Raw genomic sequence first — 16524 nt, 5'->3', positions numbered from 1 at the left:
TGCTGTAATTCACCCGTTGGATGGCTCACTTTTTGGCCAGGGACCATCTCCCTGCTCCCTTCCATCAGTCCTTCTATTGCCCCCCCCGGGATAAATGGAGTACTCCTGCAGGATCTGTCCACGGCCTCCGGGTCAGCAGATACGGCCGCTTGGCATCTACTCGATACCAAGTGATATCATGGCGAGTCTTTTGATGGCGTCCAGCTGCTCGTGGAGCAAAGCAGCCGTCGTCATGGTGGACGTTTCCGTTTCTTTCACACCTCGTCCACAAAAATGGCTCCCATCAAGCAAAGTCAGTCAGAAAAAACCAAAGCGTCTGGCAACGCCGGCTGAAATAGCTGCAAGGCTTTGTTTGGCTGCCATGTTTAGCCTCCATTGATGATGGCTAAAAATAGGAAGCTACTGTAGCGACAGCGCTGATCAACCAACACTTTGAAGCCACACACGGAACCCAAGTTTGGAGGTGACGTGACAGATGCCAGGAATGCTGGCTCTGCCTAATTAGCTCCTTTTTTATCAAGATGGCCGTGCTGGAATATTAGTCCTTTCATTCCTCATCGGGATTCTTCACACTGACTCTCTTTGGAAGACTAGCTTAGCATCACCAGCAACGTAGCAAAGTAGAGCTTCCTGTTCCATTGGCTTCATCGGGTCCTCTGGCTAGCCATCGTACCGTGCTAGCCGTGCATGCTAGGCATCGTACCGTGCTAGCCGTGCATGCTAGGCATCGTACCGTGCTAGCCGTGCATGCTAGGCATCGTACCGTGCTAGCCGTGCATGCTAGCCATCCTACCGTGCTAGCCGTGCATGCTAGCCATTGTACCATGCTAGCCGTGCATGCTAGGCATCGTACCGTGCTAGCCGTGCATGCTAGGCATCGTACCGTGCTAGCCGTGCATGCTAGGCATCGTACCGTGCTAGCCATACATGCTAGCCATCGTACCGTGCTAGCCATGCATGCTAGCCATCGTACCATGCTAGCCATGTGTATTTTAGCATTTGTGCTGCTTTAAATACTCCAATCCATATGGTGTACATGAGTACAAGTACATGAGTATCTAAATATAAACATAAACATCAAGTGTTCTTCTCGTGGTCTCCTCAGGCACGTCTCAGCCAAGTGTTGACATAAATCATCAGACGTGTCCTCATTCTGCTGCCCTCAAGCCCCCTGATTTGGGGGGGGGGGCCTTCAACGGCAGTCAAGCATGACTGTTTCCACCCCGCCCCCCACCCTCTCCTCTCCCGCAACCTTAAGTGACTGATGCTTCCGGGTTGCCAGGTGCCCACCCCCATGCTCACGCCGTGTGTGCAGTCTCCATGGCAACACGTGCAGGCAGCACCCAAGCCCCCGGCTGATGATTGCTGTTCCATTCAACACCCCCATGTGATTGTACACAATGCAACTTTGCCCTTGGGTAAAGTCCTCAAGGACGGTCCAAGTCCTCGTTTATTCACCTGTTTGTTCCAGCGACATGCTAATGATGGCCTCGGGTTACTAAGAACAGGACTTGCTTGAGTTGTTGGATGAAGGTCAACATGGTGCTCCATCACGGCTGCAGCTCCCTGCGAGCCTCGGTGCCCTCTGGTGGCCAAAGATCGGAACCGCAACCTCGGAGTCTGTGGAGGATTTGGAAAACAAGAAAAAGTACACAAGAAAACCACGTAGACGCGTCTGTTGTGTCCTTGACCTCACTGGCAGAGGTCATCGTTCCTAAGGGTCCTGGCTGTTTCATAAGGTTGTTTGTGGGCGTGTCAGGATGCACGCGGCCTTCGAGATGGATGACATCATGCAGACTAAATATAGCAAAAATATAAATATAAATATAGTAAATATGGCCCAGACTGTTTTATTCATTGATTTAAACAACAATCAAGGTGCATTTTTCACGTTTTATAACAAACATCATAACATAAATACATGTTGTAGTTAATATTTCTTTTGTTTTACATTTTAAATGATATGAATGACATTATATGAATAACATTATTCCGTAATGACCACAAATTGAAAGAAACTAAGATGGTATTTAATATGGTTCATCAGCAGCACCCCCTGCTGGTCAACATGTGCAATAGCAACCGCTTATCATTTGCTTCCATTACCCCCCCCCCCCCCCCCCGAGTTCTTTAGTCCTTAGCCGATCCAAGACACTCACACCCTCCCCTTTTATTATTATTTGAACATTGGCCTTTTACATGTTGCCATGGAAACCAGGCCAGGCTTGTGGCCGCCTCCAGATGGATGGATGATGGATGGATGGATAGTTGATGGATGGATGGATGGACGGACAGACGGACGTAAGGAAAGAAGGAAGGATGGATGGATGGTTGACGGATGGACGGACGGACAGACAGATGGAGGGAAGGAAGGAAGGAAGGATGGATGGATGAGTGGGTTGCGTGGATGGATGGATGGTTGATGGACGGATGGACGGATGGATGGGTAGAAGGATCGATGGATGCATGGACGGATGGATAGTTGATGGATGGACGGATGGATGAATGGATGGATGAGTGGGTTGGGTGGATGGATGGATGGTTGATGAATGGATGGACGGATGGATGGGTAGAAGGATGGATGGATGCATGGACAGATGGATAGTTGATGGATGGACGGACGGACAGACAGATGGAGGAAAGAAAGGAAGGAAGGAAGGAAGGATGGATGGATGGATGGATGGATGGTTGATGGACGGATGGACGGACGGATGGACGGACGGATGGATGGATGGATGGATGGAAGGTTGCCGACCCCTTTGGTAGACGGTTGCATTGCGTGGTCTCGTGGTCACAAAGGTCAAGGTTCACTCATCCTGTCTGCAGGTCTATTTATAGTACGTGTATTGGCTAGTACAGTACAGACTATGTACAGTACAGTACAGACTATGTACAGTACAGTACAGTACAGTACAGTAGGACTAAGCACAGCTTGTTGTAAAGGCAGTGAGCTATTATGGGATGTCTTCCAGAGAGATCCGGCATTGCCAGGAAGGGATGCTCCATGGCATCGGTTTGTCCAAGTGTTGTCCAACCTGCCATCGCTTTGACGGGGAGACAAACGTCCTTGCTAACAGTCTTTGTGTGATGGACACGCCCCTCCATTGTCTCTCCCTCCACCGGGCGGCCATGTCTGCTCAGTCCACGGTGGGAAGGCCCACAATAACCGGTTTAGTCGGTGCATTATCGGATCATTTTACATCATCTGAGAAACATGAGAGCAAAGTCTTGTCTGCTCCCCCCACAAGACAACAAGCGTCCATTTTTGCCACCACTTTGACCCCCTCCACACACACACACACACGCACACACACACACACACAGCCGGATCAAGCAGCAGACCTCCAAATGAAAGTTTAATGAGCCTTTAAGAAGTCCTAATGTCGCTTGATGTCCTCTAATGATCTTCCCGCCGGTGGCCACGCCTCGATGCTCGCTCCTCTCTCGCCACGCATCTTCTGACAGTTGTTGTCCGCTCGACCGCTCCAACTTGGCTGATTGCTTGCTGGGGACCGTCAGACCCGCCCGACACCGCCCGGAACCGCTGAGTCCACTCGCTGCACAGAACCATGACTTTTCCTTTAAGAAAAACCGTCTCAGGTAGGCTGCATCCTATTTTTAGCATCCTTGTCTTCTCATGGTCAACTCCACGGGGAGCTGTCCGTGGTGCTGATTCCTCTTTCATTCACTTTGGGCACATTTTGTTGTTCTGGGTTTATTTCCCAAGTTCCCGAATCACATGACCCCCCCAGCAGTGAATTAGTGCAGGGTTGCAGGTACCATACCCCTGCTAGTGGTTTGCTTCTGGACCCTCCATACTTTCACTTCCTGTCAACTCCTCAGCTACAAAAAATGTACCTTGAACTTGAGTAGTCATTCCTTTAAGGTGCATTACTGTGATTGAAGGACATATATGCCCCCCCCCCCCATCAAGTCAAGTGGTATCTGCAGTAGACGAGTCCCATTTTGTCATATAAAATGTATTTACATATGAAAATGTCACAGTCTTAGTGACCTGCGGACAGTAGCTAAAAAAAAGCTGTGCAATGTTTGCTTCTGGACGCTAGATGGCGCCAACGGTTAGGTTGTGGAAGCACTCGACATCACCACCCTCTTTGGAGATCCATGGATGCTTAGCGTTGAAGTAAAACATCAGTTGCTATGGAATGGAAGGAGTGACGTTTAATGGAGCATATATATATATATATATGCTATATATATTCATAAAGACTTGCTCAGGTGTCCCCCATCACCTGATTTCCTGGTCCCTATTTAGTTCCTCTGGTTCCTCCTGTTAGCTGCAAGTTGGTTGAACACTCATGTCTTGTTCTAGTGGTCCTTGCTACGGCCTCGCCTTTTTTCTGACCCTCATCTGCTTTTGGACCCCTTCTTCTTCTTCCTTATTGGATGACTTCCTGTGTACCCCACCCCCAACAACCCTACCCCCTGTAGTGCCTGCCAATTCTGCCTTTGGGTCCTCCTACCCACGTCCTGCCACGACACCATGCTGAGTTTCATCAGCTTGTCCCACCAATCCCTTGATCCCCCCCCCCCCACCCCCCAGCTTGGCAATTTGATTTGTTTATGTTATGATATGTTTATTCAACATCAGCTTAAAAGGATGTAAAAAAGGACTTAAATCCCAAATGGATCCACATTTGTTGTCCTCTTTCTTCCCATGGAAGTTTCTATTTCAATCAATCTTTCAATCCTAATTGGAAAAATATGGATTCATATTCGTATTTCCATATTTGTATTCATATATTCGTATTGGTACTCCCATTGATATTGGCATTGTGGTCCCACAGCAGCATCACGTGGTTGAATGATCTTATTTTGGCGGGATCATCTTTTACATAACCACAAAGTGCGGAATAAGCACAACGTATGGTTTGAAATGGATATGAAATATTACCCCGATCATGTTGATATTAGCACTCCCTCGCACACGCACACACGATGGCTTGGCTATGCGCTCCCCTCGCCCCCTCCGCCCCCCCCGAGCGGCTCATTGTGCAACTTGGAGGTGGGATGCTGTCAGGCAGCTCTCGGCAGTCTGCGCCTCGCCTCCAACATGAGGGGCGCCGCCGCTCTCCGCCTCGCCTGACTGGTGGAGGGAAGGCAGTCCTTCTGTGCCTCCCTGCTGCGTGGCCGGCATCGGCGTTGCGGTCTTAGAGGGAGCAAACAGGTGTGCCGTGCGGTGAGGAGCGTCTTTGCCACCATGGAATTCTTGGACCGCCGGAGCACGTTTTCCTTTTAAAGCCGGACTTCTTTGCTGCGACTGAGCGGAGCCGCTGCAGCTCGCTGCTTTATTGAGCAAGTGCAGGCGTTGTTTCCCAGCCTGACTTGTGAGGACACTCAGGGGGGGGGGCAGCGCTCATCTCCAGGCTGCCAAAGTGGCCATGGCCGCAGCCATCGCCAGCTCCCTCATCCGGCAGAAACGGCAGGCGAGGGAGCGGGAAAAGTCCAACGCCTGCCGCTGTGTCAGCAGCCCCAGCAAGAGCAAAGGGACCTGCGACAAGCCCGGGCGGCTCAACGTCTTCTCCCGGGTCAAACTCTTCGGCTCCAAGAAGCGGCGCAGGAGACGGCCAGGTCTGTTGCGCAACATTCTACAAACGCAGGAAAAAAACGTTTGTTGTGGGAGGGATTGGAAAGACGGACAACCCGGACGGAGCCAATCCCTTCTGGTCCACTGGGAAGGCAGACCGGAGGGACGTATGGAAGTCCGTCCGTCCATCGATCGAACCTGTCCATCTGTCTGTCCGTCCATCCAACCATCCATCCGTCCGTTTGTCCATCCTTCCTTCCTTCCTTCCTTCCTTCCTTCCTTCCTTCCTTCCTTCCTTCCTTCCTTCCTTCCTTCCTTCCTTCCTTCCTTCCTTCCTTCCTTCCATCCATCCATCAACTTATATACTCAAACTGGACTTAACCTGCTTCAAAGGGAACCAGTTCCTTAGGGAAGACATTTATAGCAACACACATCTTTTTGGTTCTTATTTTGGCTACTATCAGGTCATAGGAGTGTAAAAGTGACTATAGGGTTGTTACATCACATATAGAGGGCTCTAATAATGATAAAACTGTATTTAGGAGTGTGTCCTGTGAGGCGGGTGTGATTTTACGAACAATAACGTCTACCTCGCTCAGAAAACACAATCAATGATTGATGATCAATGAGGGCCAGCAGGGTCGCAAGTTTGACCTTCAAGCGTTCCGGGTGAAGGTCCGTGTCCTGCTCCTTACTGCACCGACAGGAAGTTGAAATCTCTGGAGACCCAAAGCCGTCCAGCGTTCCTCAAGCCCACTGAGAGCAGCGCTTAATACCCGAGTGGGACGACACCCGGACTGGATTTGTCATGTGGGGATCCGTCCTCTTTCTGTCCAATCACGTCCATTCGTCACGTCTTTCGTCCATCCAGTCATCCATCCAGCAAACCATTTCAAGCACACGTTCATCTCCACAACGGGAAGCCAACATTCCCAGAATGTGTATGGAATGCCGTAGCTGATGCTTGTCAGATCAACTCCTCGGTGGTAGTTTTGGTTGGAAAATGGCCGCCGGCAGGCTGGAATACCTGCGAGTGGTTGAGTGGAGGTGAGATGAAAGGTGTGCTCATCACACGCTCGGGAGAGCCGAGCACTTAGCTCTTATCAAACATGGCGCCCGCGGACTTCCATCACATTCCCGAGGTGAAAATACTGGATCTGACGATGTGTGTGTTTCTGCCCCCCCCCCCCCCACAGAGCCCCAGCTGAAGGGGATCGTGACCAAGCTGTACAGCCGCCAGGGGTTCCACCTGCAGCTGCAGGCAGACGGAACCATTGATGGAACCAAGGAGGAGGACAACGGCTACGGTGAGTCTGCCTCCCATTCCCGATGCTAACACAAGACGCTGCGTGTTTCTTGACGGCTTCTTTTTGCTATGATGGATCCATAAAAGTATCTGGAAGTACAGTACATGCGTAGCGTAGTAAGAAAGCGTCTGCGGCCCATTTGACACGAGGACGAGTCCAGCAGTAGGTGAGCAACCATGGACGCCTGACGAGGACGCCACTGCTCACGCTGGTTGTTGCGTGTTTGCGTTGCCTGGAAGTGGGAACTGATGTCTGGGCCTCCAGCAGCTTCCCGACAGATTAAAGAGGAGATGAACGGTAAAGTAACAAAGGGGGGGGGGGGGGCTCTGGTCTGCGTGGTGATAAAGCAGCGGCGATGAGCTTCAGACCGGGACGGCGTTTAATGGGCCTCGGCCATATGGCCGCATACTTCATGGCCGCCATCTCGTCATCATCTGCAACCTTTCTGGCTTTGCTTTTCCTCCCAAGTGGAAACCAACCTTGCTTTTGGGTCCAATGCCGGCGTAAATGAAGCGGCAGCAACAAAGCAGCATGCGGCATGGTTACGCCACGGCGTCATTTACTCACGGCGCCGTGGAAGAGTGTCGCCGCATGGCTGGGAGGAGGAATGAAGGAGTGCTGCTTCAGTTGGAAGAAGGAGGAAGAGTGGAGCTCCAAAAATAGCGTTGTTAGGTTAGGCTGCGCTTGTCTCCATGGTGACGAGAGCAGTCCTCTTGGAGCTAGCGTGTCTTGTGGTGGGGGGGGCGTGGGGGGGGGGCTACTCCAATGCACAACAAGAGTCCATCCTCGTTAGCGTGACCTTTCCTATTGGTTCAATTTAGTCAGTCTCGGCCAATCAGCCTCTTGGAAAACATCCGGAAAACATCCACTTCAAAGTATTTCAGAAACCCTGGAGACTGGGAGCGTGTTGGGAAGAATTCCAGGATTCCCGCTATCGGATGGCATCATACCATGAATCCCATGACATTCTTTTTTACCCGCTCCTGAGATTAACCGTACTTTGCAGGTGAGCACATCAAGCGCTCCTTTTCTCCCGCCTGTGATGTTCATGGCCGGTCGTAACTTCCTGTGCCCACGTGTAAACAAACATTCACTTTAAGAGGAAGACGTTTCACGTGGAAGTTGTACCGCCGCTCCGCCGCAAAGGAAAAAAAATCCAGCACATGAAAAACCTCATCAGCCACCTGAAACGCCAGCGCTGCGCCGTTTGAAAAGCACCAAGGTTTGCCAGAGACCTCCGTGGCCTCAGACCGGCTGCTCGGCGCACGTTCCCAAATACAGTACACCTTGCCGGGCTGCCACCGGAGCCTCGGCAGGTAAGACCGTGGAAGACATAAGATGAGTTCCGTACCCACCTATGTCGGAACCATGGAAGCGGGACATCATACCATCAGAATGTCACGCTGATCCAAACCCCCCGCCCCGCCCCCCCCGGAAGGACATCATGACACACACTGTCCAACTTTGGCCAATCACCAACGTGTCCTTCAGGTCCTCTTCTGCTTCATTGCATCTCTGCACTGAGGAAAGGTCACCAAGTCGCTAGACCCCCCCCCCCCCCCCAACCCCCCCAGGGGGATCAGGTGTTTCCAGGAGCCAGGAAGTAATTGGGCTCCTCGTCTTGAGATTCTCGAGAGACGTGTGTGTGTGTGTGTGAGGAAAAAGCCGAGTGAGAAGCAGGCCGTTTGTAAAAAGCCCCCACGGGCCCCCCCCCCCCATGTTGACTGGTAGAGAAATGACCATGTGAGTAAGTATGGCGTTTGTCTTGCGGTACAACGAGATGCTCGTGACCAGGGCTTGGTGTCAGGCCAGAAGACATTTAGCGGTGCAGACGGGGGGAACCAGGAGGGAAGGTGTGGGCGGATAGAGACTGGGACCGGGAAGGGGCCGACATGTTGACAGGCCCCCGTGGCTTCTGGGTATCTGAGCTGTTAAGGTGATAAGGCTGAGTGTAATGGCCCCCTCTAAAAGCTTGGATGGGGCCCTTTAGTCCCAGGTGTCGCAGACAGACCACAGCTCAGTGGGGAGGACATTCAAACCAAACGTCCAATTCCTTGCTTCGTCTTTCCAGTAGACTCCGGCATGCTCGGAAGCAAATTCCTGGTAGTGCTCCTGGTACTGGTTCCAGACCCCAACGTGATAAACCCATTCCTGCAAAGGAGGATTCAATAGTAGTAATTGGAAAGTGTTCATACGTAGAAAACCCGTTTACAATCTTCTAAATACGCTTTTTAACATAATTAGAGCCCTGTAGTCATGAAATAACACCCCTATAGCGATGTTAAACTGTCCGTTCTTTGGTCATTTATATATTTTTTGCATCATCTTCTACATAGAAAACCTATATTCTTTATAAAATGTGTGTGTGGGGGTTTCATTTGGGGGGTTTCTGGGACGGGTTAGGGTTACAACTTTAACAACAGAAACCGAGCTAGCACCGACAAAAGTACTATTGTAGTCCCAAGGGTTGTTGTCAAATCTCAATCATTGTTTTATGGATAAGAAGGATGAATTGTGGTTCTGATTGTGGTTTGTTTTCCACGCAGCCATGTTCAACCTTATTCCAGTGGGTCTGCGAGTGGTGGCCATCCAGGGGGTGCAGACCAAACTCTACCTGGCCATGAACAGCGAGGGCTTCCTGTACACGTCCGTAAGTGTCTGGCAAAATATGATGCATAAATATGGGTGTGTCCGCCGTGGACCCCGCCTCTCACCCCGAGACAGCTGGGATAGGCTCCAGCACGCTCGTGAGGATAAGCGGTAGAAAATGGATGGATGTATGCATGGATGGATGGATGAATGGATGAATGGATGTATGTGTAGCATATATGAGAAGTGCAAGAAAAGGTAAAGATGAATTGAATAGAAGTATGGACTAGCTCAGAAGATCTATGCTCGGCTCTAGGGAGGTTGAGGTACAGTAATATCACAGAAGACACAAAATGTACTTTTAAGTGGCTTGGTGCGTTATTTGGTTTAAGTGCAAACAGTGACAAATTATTTACAATATTTACAAACGGCAGTAAAATGGTATAGAGCAGGGGTCGGCAACCTTTATTATCAAAAGAGCCATTTTTACCCCCTCGATCACGAAAGAAAAATAGACCGAAGCCGCAGAACATGATTTAAAAACATCTATGTAGATTAATTTAAATTTTTTAATTTAGATTAATTTAGATTAATTAAAGATTAATTTTTAATTTTAACAAGTTTTAACAGCAGAATACAATAACTTGATGTGTGATGGATGCTAGCTCATTGGGTCATGATAGTATCATCTTGGTTAAACCTCAATAGACGCCTGAAGAAATGGGCAGCCAATTGCAAGTCTTCAAAGATTTTGATTGACTGCCCGATTTGGAGGGAATTTGGGGGTGTCAAAAAAGTTCAGAGGAGAAAAAGCAGAGTTGATGGGAGTATAGGGTCTCGCAAAAAGTCTTTTTTTTTGCAAAAAAAAATACTTGAGCATTGCAAAGGGAGCCACAACAAAGAGGCTTAAGAGCCACATGTGGCTCTGGAGCTGTAGGTTGCTGACCCCTGGTATAGAGGTTTTGGGAATTCCAATAGCTGTTTGATGAAGTGCACTTCAGTCTTTCAGTCTAGTTCATTTGGTTCTTACAAATAAAGAAATCACAATTCAACAGTGGTTCAGCACAGTCCAGGGTGTAAACGCCCTTAAGATCACACAAAGCACAAAATCACAGTATTCACAATAAAGGGTCAGTGGCCACAACAATGTGTGGAGCCAATGTCCATCTCATAGAGACCCAGAGTCCATGGTATATGTGGAAATTGTCCAGGACCGCGCGCAACAGAGTTCATATGTGAACAGATAAAGTGACCAGTGCATAGGTGGGAGAGAACTGGCTGCCAACACCCCTACCAGACCGCAGGAGGATGTTGAAGTGGTTCGGTTCCCTTTGGGTCTAGCTCGCCTCGTAGCATGGGGGTTGTCCCCAACCGCCCACACCTGGCCTGTATATCACAGACAGGGCCACTATCAGTAAATCAATCATAATTATCATTAGCTAGCTCAGTGTACACAAATCCATTAATCAGTATGCAAAATCCATTATACATCAGAATATGAAAATACATTTTCAAATATCAACCCCGGTTTAGCTTTAAAGAGGATTGTTTTAAAATGCAATTTAAGGTGCATAACATTCAGAATACACAGTAATCAAAAGCAGTGGCTCACTAGTTCACAGTTACTTCTATTTGGCCAAATCAAGTTAAAAAGTGTGATTATCGTTTTGGGGGTTAGCATAACAATGAATCGCATTACAGCAGCGAAGCTGGTTGCCGATCGCATTGCTATGCTAACGCTACATAAGCTAACCACACACAACAATAGCATTCAGACTCACCAATTCCCCTCGTAATTCAGTCCCCGCTAGAACCCGGATGTCCGCAGCGACGGTACGCGGCTTCTACAAGTTTTATAATGCACAAAGTTTTAGAGAACGATCAACAATATATATAAGTTGAAGTAGTTTGTTCGAGACTAACCGTGTTAGCAGCGTCCTGTAGCCTGTCTCCTCACCGGTATGTGTGAGGAGAGCGTACCGGTGTATTTGATTGCGGCCCCGGCAAACCTGATTGGCTGAGACGCAGCGCAAGCGGAAGATGTTCCGTCTTCCGTCATGTGACTGGGTTGCATTCACAGACGTTATACAAGACCGGGGAATATTTTTATATTATATAAATATTTAATAATTTTATTATAAAATATATTTTCATTATTTTCCAAGGATGCATAACTTCTATGTGGGTTACATATGGATGTATGGATGTATGGATGTATGGATGTATGGATGGATGGATGGATGGATGGATGTATGGATGTATGGATGTATGGATGAATGGATGAATGGATGGATGTATGGATGGATGGATGTACGGATGGATGGATGAATGTATGGATGTATGGATGTATGGATGTATGGATGAATGGATGAATGGATGTATGGATGTATGGATGTATGGATGTATGTATGTATGTTTGTTTGGATGTATGGATGTATGGATGTATGGATGGATGTATGGATGAATGGATGGATGAATGGATGTATGGATGTATGGATGGATGGATGGATGTATGGATGGATGTATGGATGAATGGATGAATGGATGTATGGATGAATGTATGGATGAATGGATGAATGGATGTATGGATGGATGTATGGATGAATGGATGTATGGATGTATGGATGGATGGATGGATGGATGTATGGATGGATGGATGAATGGATGTATGGATGTATGGATGTATGGATGAATGGATGAATGTATGTATGGATGTATGGATGTATGGATGGATGGATGAATGGATGAATGTATGTATGTATGGATGTATGGATGTATGGATGAATGGATGAATGTATGTATGGATGTATGTATGGATGGATGAATGGATGAATGTATGTATGGATGTATGGATGTATGGATGAATGGATGAATGTATGTATGGATGTATGTATGGATGTATGGATGTATGGATGTATGGATGTATGGATGGATGGATGAATGGATGAATGTATGTATGGATGGATGAATGTATGTATGGATGTATGTATGTATGGATGGATGGATGTATGGATGTATGGATGTATGGATGGATGAATGTATGTATGGATGTATGGATGGATGGATGTATGGATGTATGGCTGTATGGATGGATGGATGTATGGATGTATGGATGGATGGATGAATGGATGAATGGATGTATGGATGTATGGATGGATGTATGGATGTATGGATGGATGAATGTATGTATGGATGAATGGATGTATGGATGTATGGATGAATGTATGTATGGATGTATGTATGGATGAATGTATGTATGGATGAATGGATGTATGGATGTATGGATGGATGTATGGATGTATGGATGTATGGATGGATGTATGGATGTATGGATGTATGGATGGATGTATGGATGTATGGATGTATGGATGGATGAATGTATGGATGGATGTATGGATGGATACGTTGCTGTATGTTGCCAAGTTAGTGCATGGATTGAAAGGCTGGAGGACATCTGCTGCTGACACTCAACAAACATTTGTAATAAAATAACGAAGTGGGTCAGCCAGGCCTGGCAGATGGACTTCATGGTTCTTGGTTCTTCATCAAATGTTGTCTGCTATTAGCATGAAGATGCTGTGTAATTGGAGGCCACCTTCCGTTCTGGCAGCGTCTGCTTCTCAAAGGGTTTTTTCTGTGCTGAGGACTCGAAGTCCATTTGATCAGCGAGTTCTGACTCTGAAGCTCCGGTCCACAGAATCAGACACAAGGTGGACACTGGCCTGTCCGGTTCGGACTTTTCATTAAAGGTGCACCCCGACCAATGAGGTCCATCAGCAGAGGTCATGGGGTCCGTCAGCGTGTCACTGTTCTTCAAGACTCAGCTAGGAAAACCGCTGTCTGGTCTAAGTCCAGGGGAACTACAGGAGTTAGTATAGAGTTAGTAGAGGAGTTAGTATATACTGCATATACGTATACCCCCCCACCCCCACCTCTGTAGGAGGGCGCGATGTTCCACATTTATTGTACATGCAAATATGAATAATAATATGCATAACAACACTAAATATTTCTTATGCATGCACTCTTAATGTAGCCTTATCAATCCATGTGTGTACATGTACTTCATGTGTGTACATGTACTTCATGTGTGTACATGTACTTCATGTGTGTACATGTACTTCATGTGTGTGCACGTACTTCATGTGTGTACACGTACTTCATGTGTGTACATGTACTTCATGTGTGTACACGTACTTCATGTGTGTACACGTACTTCATGTGTGTACACGTACTTCATGTGTATACATGTACTTCATGTGTGTACACGTACTTCATGTGTGTGCACGTACTTCATGTGTGTGCACGTACTTCATGTGTGTGCATGTACTTCAATGTGTGTACACGTACTTCATGTGTGTACATGTACTTCATGTGTGTGCACGTACTTCATGTGTGTACATGTACTTCATGTGTGTACATGTACTTCATGTGTGTACATGTACTTCATGTGTGTGCACGTACTTCATGTGTGTACATGTACTTCATGTGTGTACATGTACTTCATGTGTGTGCACGTACTTCATGTGTGTGCACGTACTTCAATGTGTGTACACATACTTCATGTGTGTACATGTACTTCATGTGTGTACACGTACTTCATGTGTGTGTACATGTACTTCATGTGTGCACGTACTTCATGTGTGTACATGTACTTCATGTGTGTACACGTACTTCATGTGTGTGCATGTACTTCATGTGTGTACACGTACTTCATGTGTGTACATGTACTTCATGTGTGTACACGTACTTCATGTGTGTACACGTACTTCATGTGTGTGCATGTACTTCATGTGTGTGCATGTACTTCATGTGTGTGCACGTACTTCATGTGTGTGCATGTACTTCATGTGTGTGCACGTACTTCATGTGTGTGCACGTACTTCATGTGTGTGCATGTACTTCATGTATGTGCATGTACTTCATGTGTGTACACGTACTTCATGTGTGTACATGTACTTCATGTATGTGCATGTACTTCATGTGTGTACACGTACTTCATGTGTGTACATGTACTTCATGTGTGCACGTACTTCATGTGTGTGCATGTACTTCATGTGTGTACACGTACTTCATGTGTGTGCATGTACTTCATGTGTGTACATGTACTTCATGTGTGTACACGTACTTCATGTGTGTACACGTACTTCATGTGTGTACATGTACTTCATGTGTGTACATGTACTTCATGTGTGTGCACGTACTTCAATGTGTGTACACGTACTTCATGTGTGTACACGTACTTCAATGTGTGTACACGTACTTCATGTGTGTTCATGTACTTCATGTGTGTACATGTACTTCATGTGTGTACACGTACTTCATGTGTGTGCATGTACTTCATGTGTGTACATGTACTTCATGTGTGTACATGTACTTTATGTGTGTACATGTACTTCATGTGTGTACATGTACTTCATGTATGCATGTCTTTGCACGTACAGGAGCGTGTATCAAGTGAAAAAGCGAGAGGGGGGGGGGGGGTGAGAGAGCATGAGTGGGTGAGGTAGCAGCACCAGTGAAAATATATTCATCCTTCAGCACCAATGTGTGGGTGAAGAAGAAGCAATTAATGTCTTCCACCATCTTCTCCTCTACGTCCTGGAGCTACTTTGGAGGAACCAAAGAAGAAGAAGTCATCTTTCAGAAGTTACTGGTTAAGTTGGTTAGCCAAGTGGTGGGAAGGCTGCTGAGATCTGATGCTAGGCTCTTCGAACCGGGCATCCTGGACCCCAATGAAGCTCGGCACTGGTGCCATCAGACGGCATCTGCCAGAGAAGAAACATCTCCAAAGGTCTGGTCTCCTTCAAGGTTTAGAATGAGCAGGAGAGCACCAAACATCACCAAACATGGGACATTGAAAGGTGGACGCTCCTGGTGGCTTCCTACGTTACTGGCATGACGAGGAGATGTTTCCCACACGGAGCAGTGGAGGGGGTGCCATCATGATCCTTCAGTGGAACAATGGAGCTTCAGGTTGTGCAGGGGTGTCAAAAAGTAAGCTGACTCTTGTGGACCATCCCCTCATCTAGATCCACTGGAGAACATTTGGGGGTGGATTTATGTAGAAAAGTGGACACGAGTTCCAACCAGCGAAGGCATCTTCAGCACCTGCAGCAACATTCCCACCCGCTCCTGGGAAGACGGCCATCAAGCAAGGATGGTACCAGCCTATTTGGCTTGGATGCTTCCTTGCTTCTTCGCTCCCATTGGTTCCTTTTGCCTTTGGAAAGCCTACCTAGAAGCTCCTGGTGATCCAGCAGGACACGGGGTAGATGGTTGCCTACATGTGGATCAGAGGGTTTTATTGTGCCTGGACGGTCCAGCCTTGCTTCCTGTCCTGGTCAATGTGTACTTCAATGCCATCCAACCATCCAACCGCCTCAGCGGTTTTGGTAAATCAGCCCGGCCGCCATCTTCCCGCCCGGTGAGCCGTGTCATTCCGTGCTTCGGCTGGGATGGATGATGGATGATGGATGTTAGATGTTTGGATGTGTGAGCATGTTGGGGGTTTTCAGCACTTCCACGAAAGTGCGATAAAAACAAGCGAAGTCGATGATCCGCCGCTGCAGCCTGCCGTGGTTCCAACGCCGTGATGGCTGTCATTTCATCATTTCATCCCGCATATGGCAGCTGAACGCACGCGGGGCGTCGTGCCGCATCCATTTGGCTGCTGTTGTGAAAGATCAGCCCAGCAGCCCGTATCTCCTCGGAGGGGAACCAATCCATTACGCAAGTGTTTCTCCTGCTGCTGATTGGATCGGGCAAAGCGGCCTGTGATGATGATGATGATGATGAGGATGAGGATTAGAATTGATGCCGTTTCCTTGACGAGACCAGAGCGTCCACTTCACATCTACGTGATGAATGCTGACTGGCGCTTGGCCTCCTGCAAAAAAAAAAAAAGGAAGGCAAGACCACGGCGGACTTGATGAGGCGCCCGGTACAGTAAGCCTGCTCGGTGCGCCTGCGGTGGAGTGGAGCCCAGAAAGACTCCAGCGTTGGAGGAATGCCGCTGGGCGTTATGACAACAAGCTGCTGCAGAGGAACAAAGATGGCTGCAGTCAGCGACAACAACAA

The 16524-nt window shown here is 47.9% G+C and overlaps 1 protein-coding gene and 1 long non-coding RNA gene across 5 annotated transcripts in view; one reads left to right on the top strand and one right to left on the bottom strand.

The window, feature by feature from the left end:
- Positions 1-16524, top strand: part of fgf13a (fibroblast growth factor 13a) — a 58449-nt gene that overhangs the window by 34081 nt on the left and 7844 nt on the right. For 3 of the 4 annotated variants that reach the window (XM_058049331.1, XM_058049305.1, XM_058049322.1), the window contains 2 exons: positions 6745-6855; positions 9402-9505. In XM_058049331.1, the coding sequence (XP_057905314.1) occupies positions 6745-6855; positions 9402-9505 (215 nt within the window). Of the gene's footprint in view, positions 1-927; positions 5593-6744; positions 6856-9401; positions 9506-16524 lie in introns of those variants that run through there. The other variant, XM_058049313.1, reaches the window with a different exon arrangement.
- Positions 9760-11399, bottom strand: LOC131103231 (uncharacterized). The gene is made up of 3 exons (XR_009119577.1): positions 11368-11399; positions 11226-11288; positions 9760-10830 (listed from the first exon to the last, which is right to left on the bottom strand). It is a non-coding gene; the product is annotated as an uncharacterized LOC131103231 (long non-coding RNA).

Source organism: Doryrhamphus excisus, chromosome 2 (genome assembly GCF_030265055.1).
Source record: "Doryrhamphus excisus isolate RoL2022-K1 chromosome 2, RoL_Dexc_1.0, whole genome shotgun sequence".
NCBI classification, from domain to species: domain Eukaryota; kingdom Metazoa; phylum Chordata; class Actinopteri; order Syngnathiformes; family Syngnathidae; genus Doryrhamphus; species Doryrhamphus excisus.
Note: the sequence above shows the minus strand (reverse complement) of the source record. Positions and strands in the feature narration are given on the sequence as shown.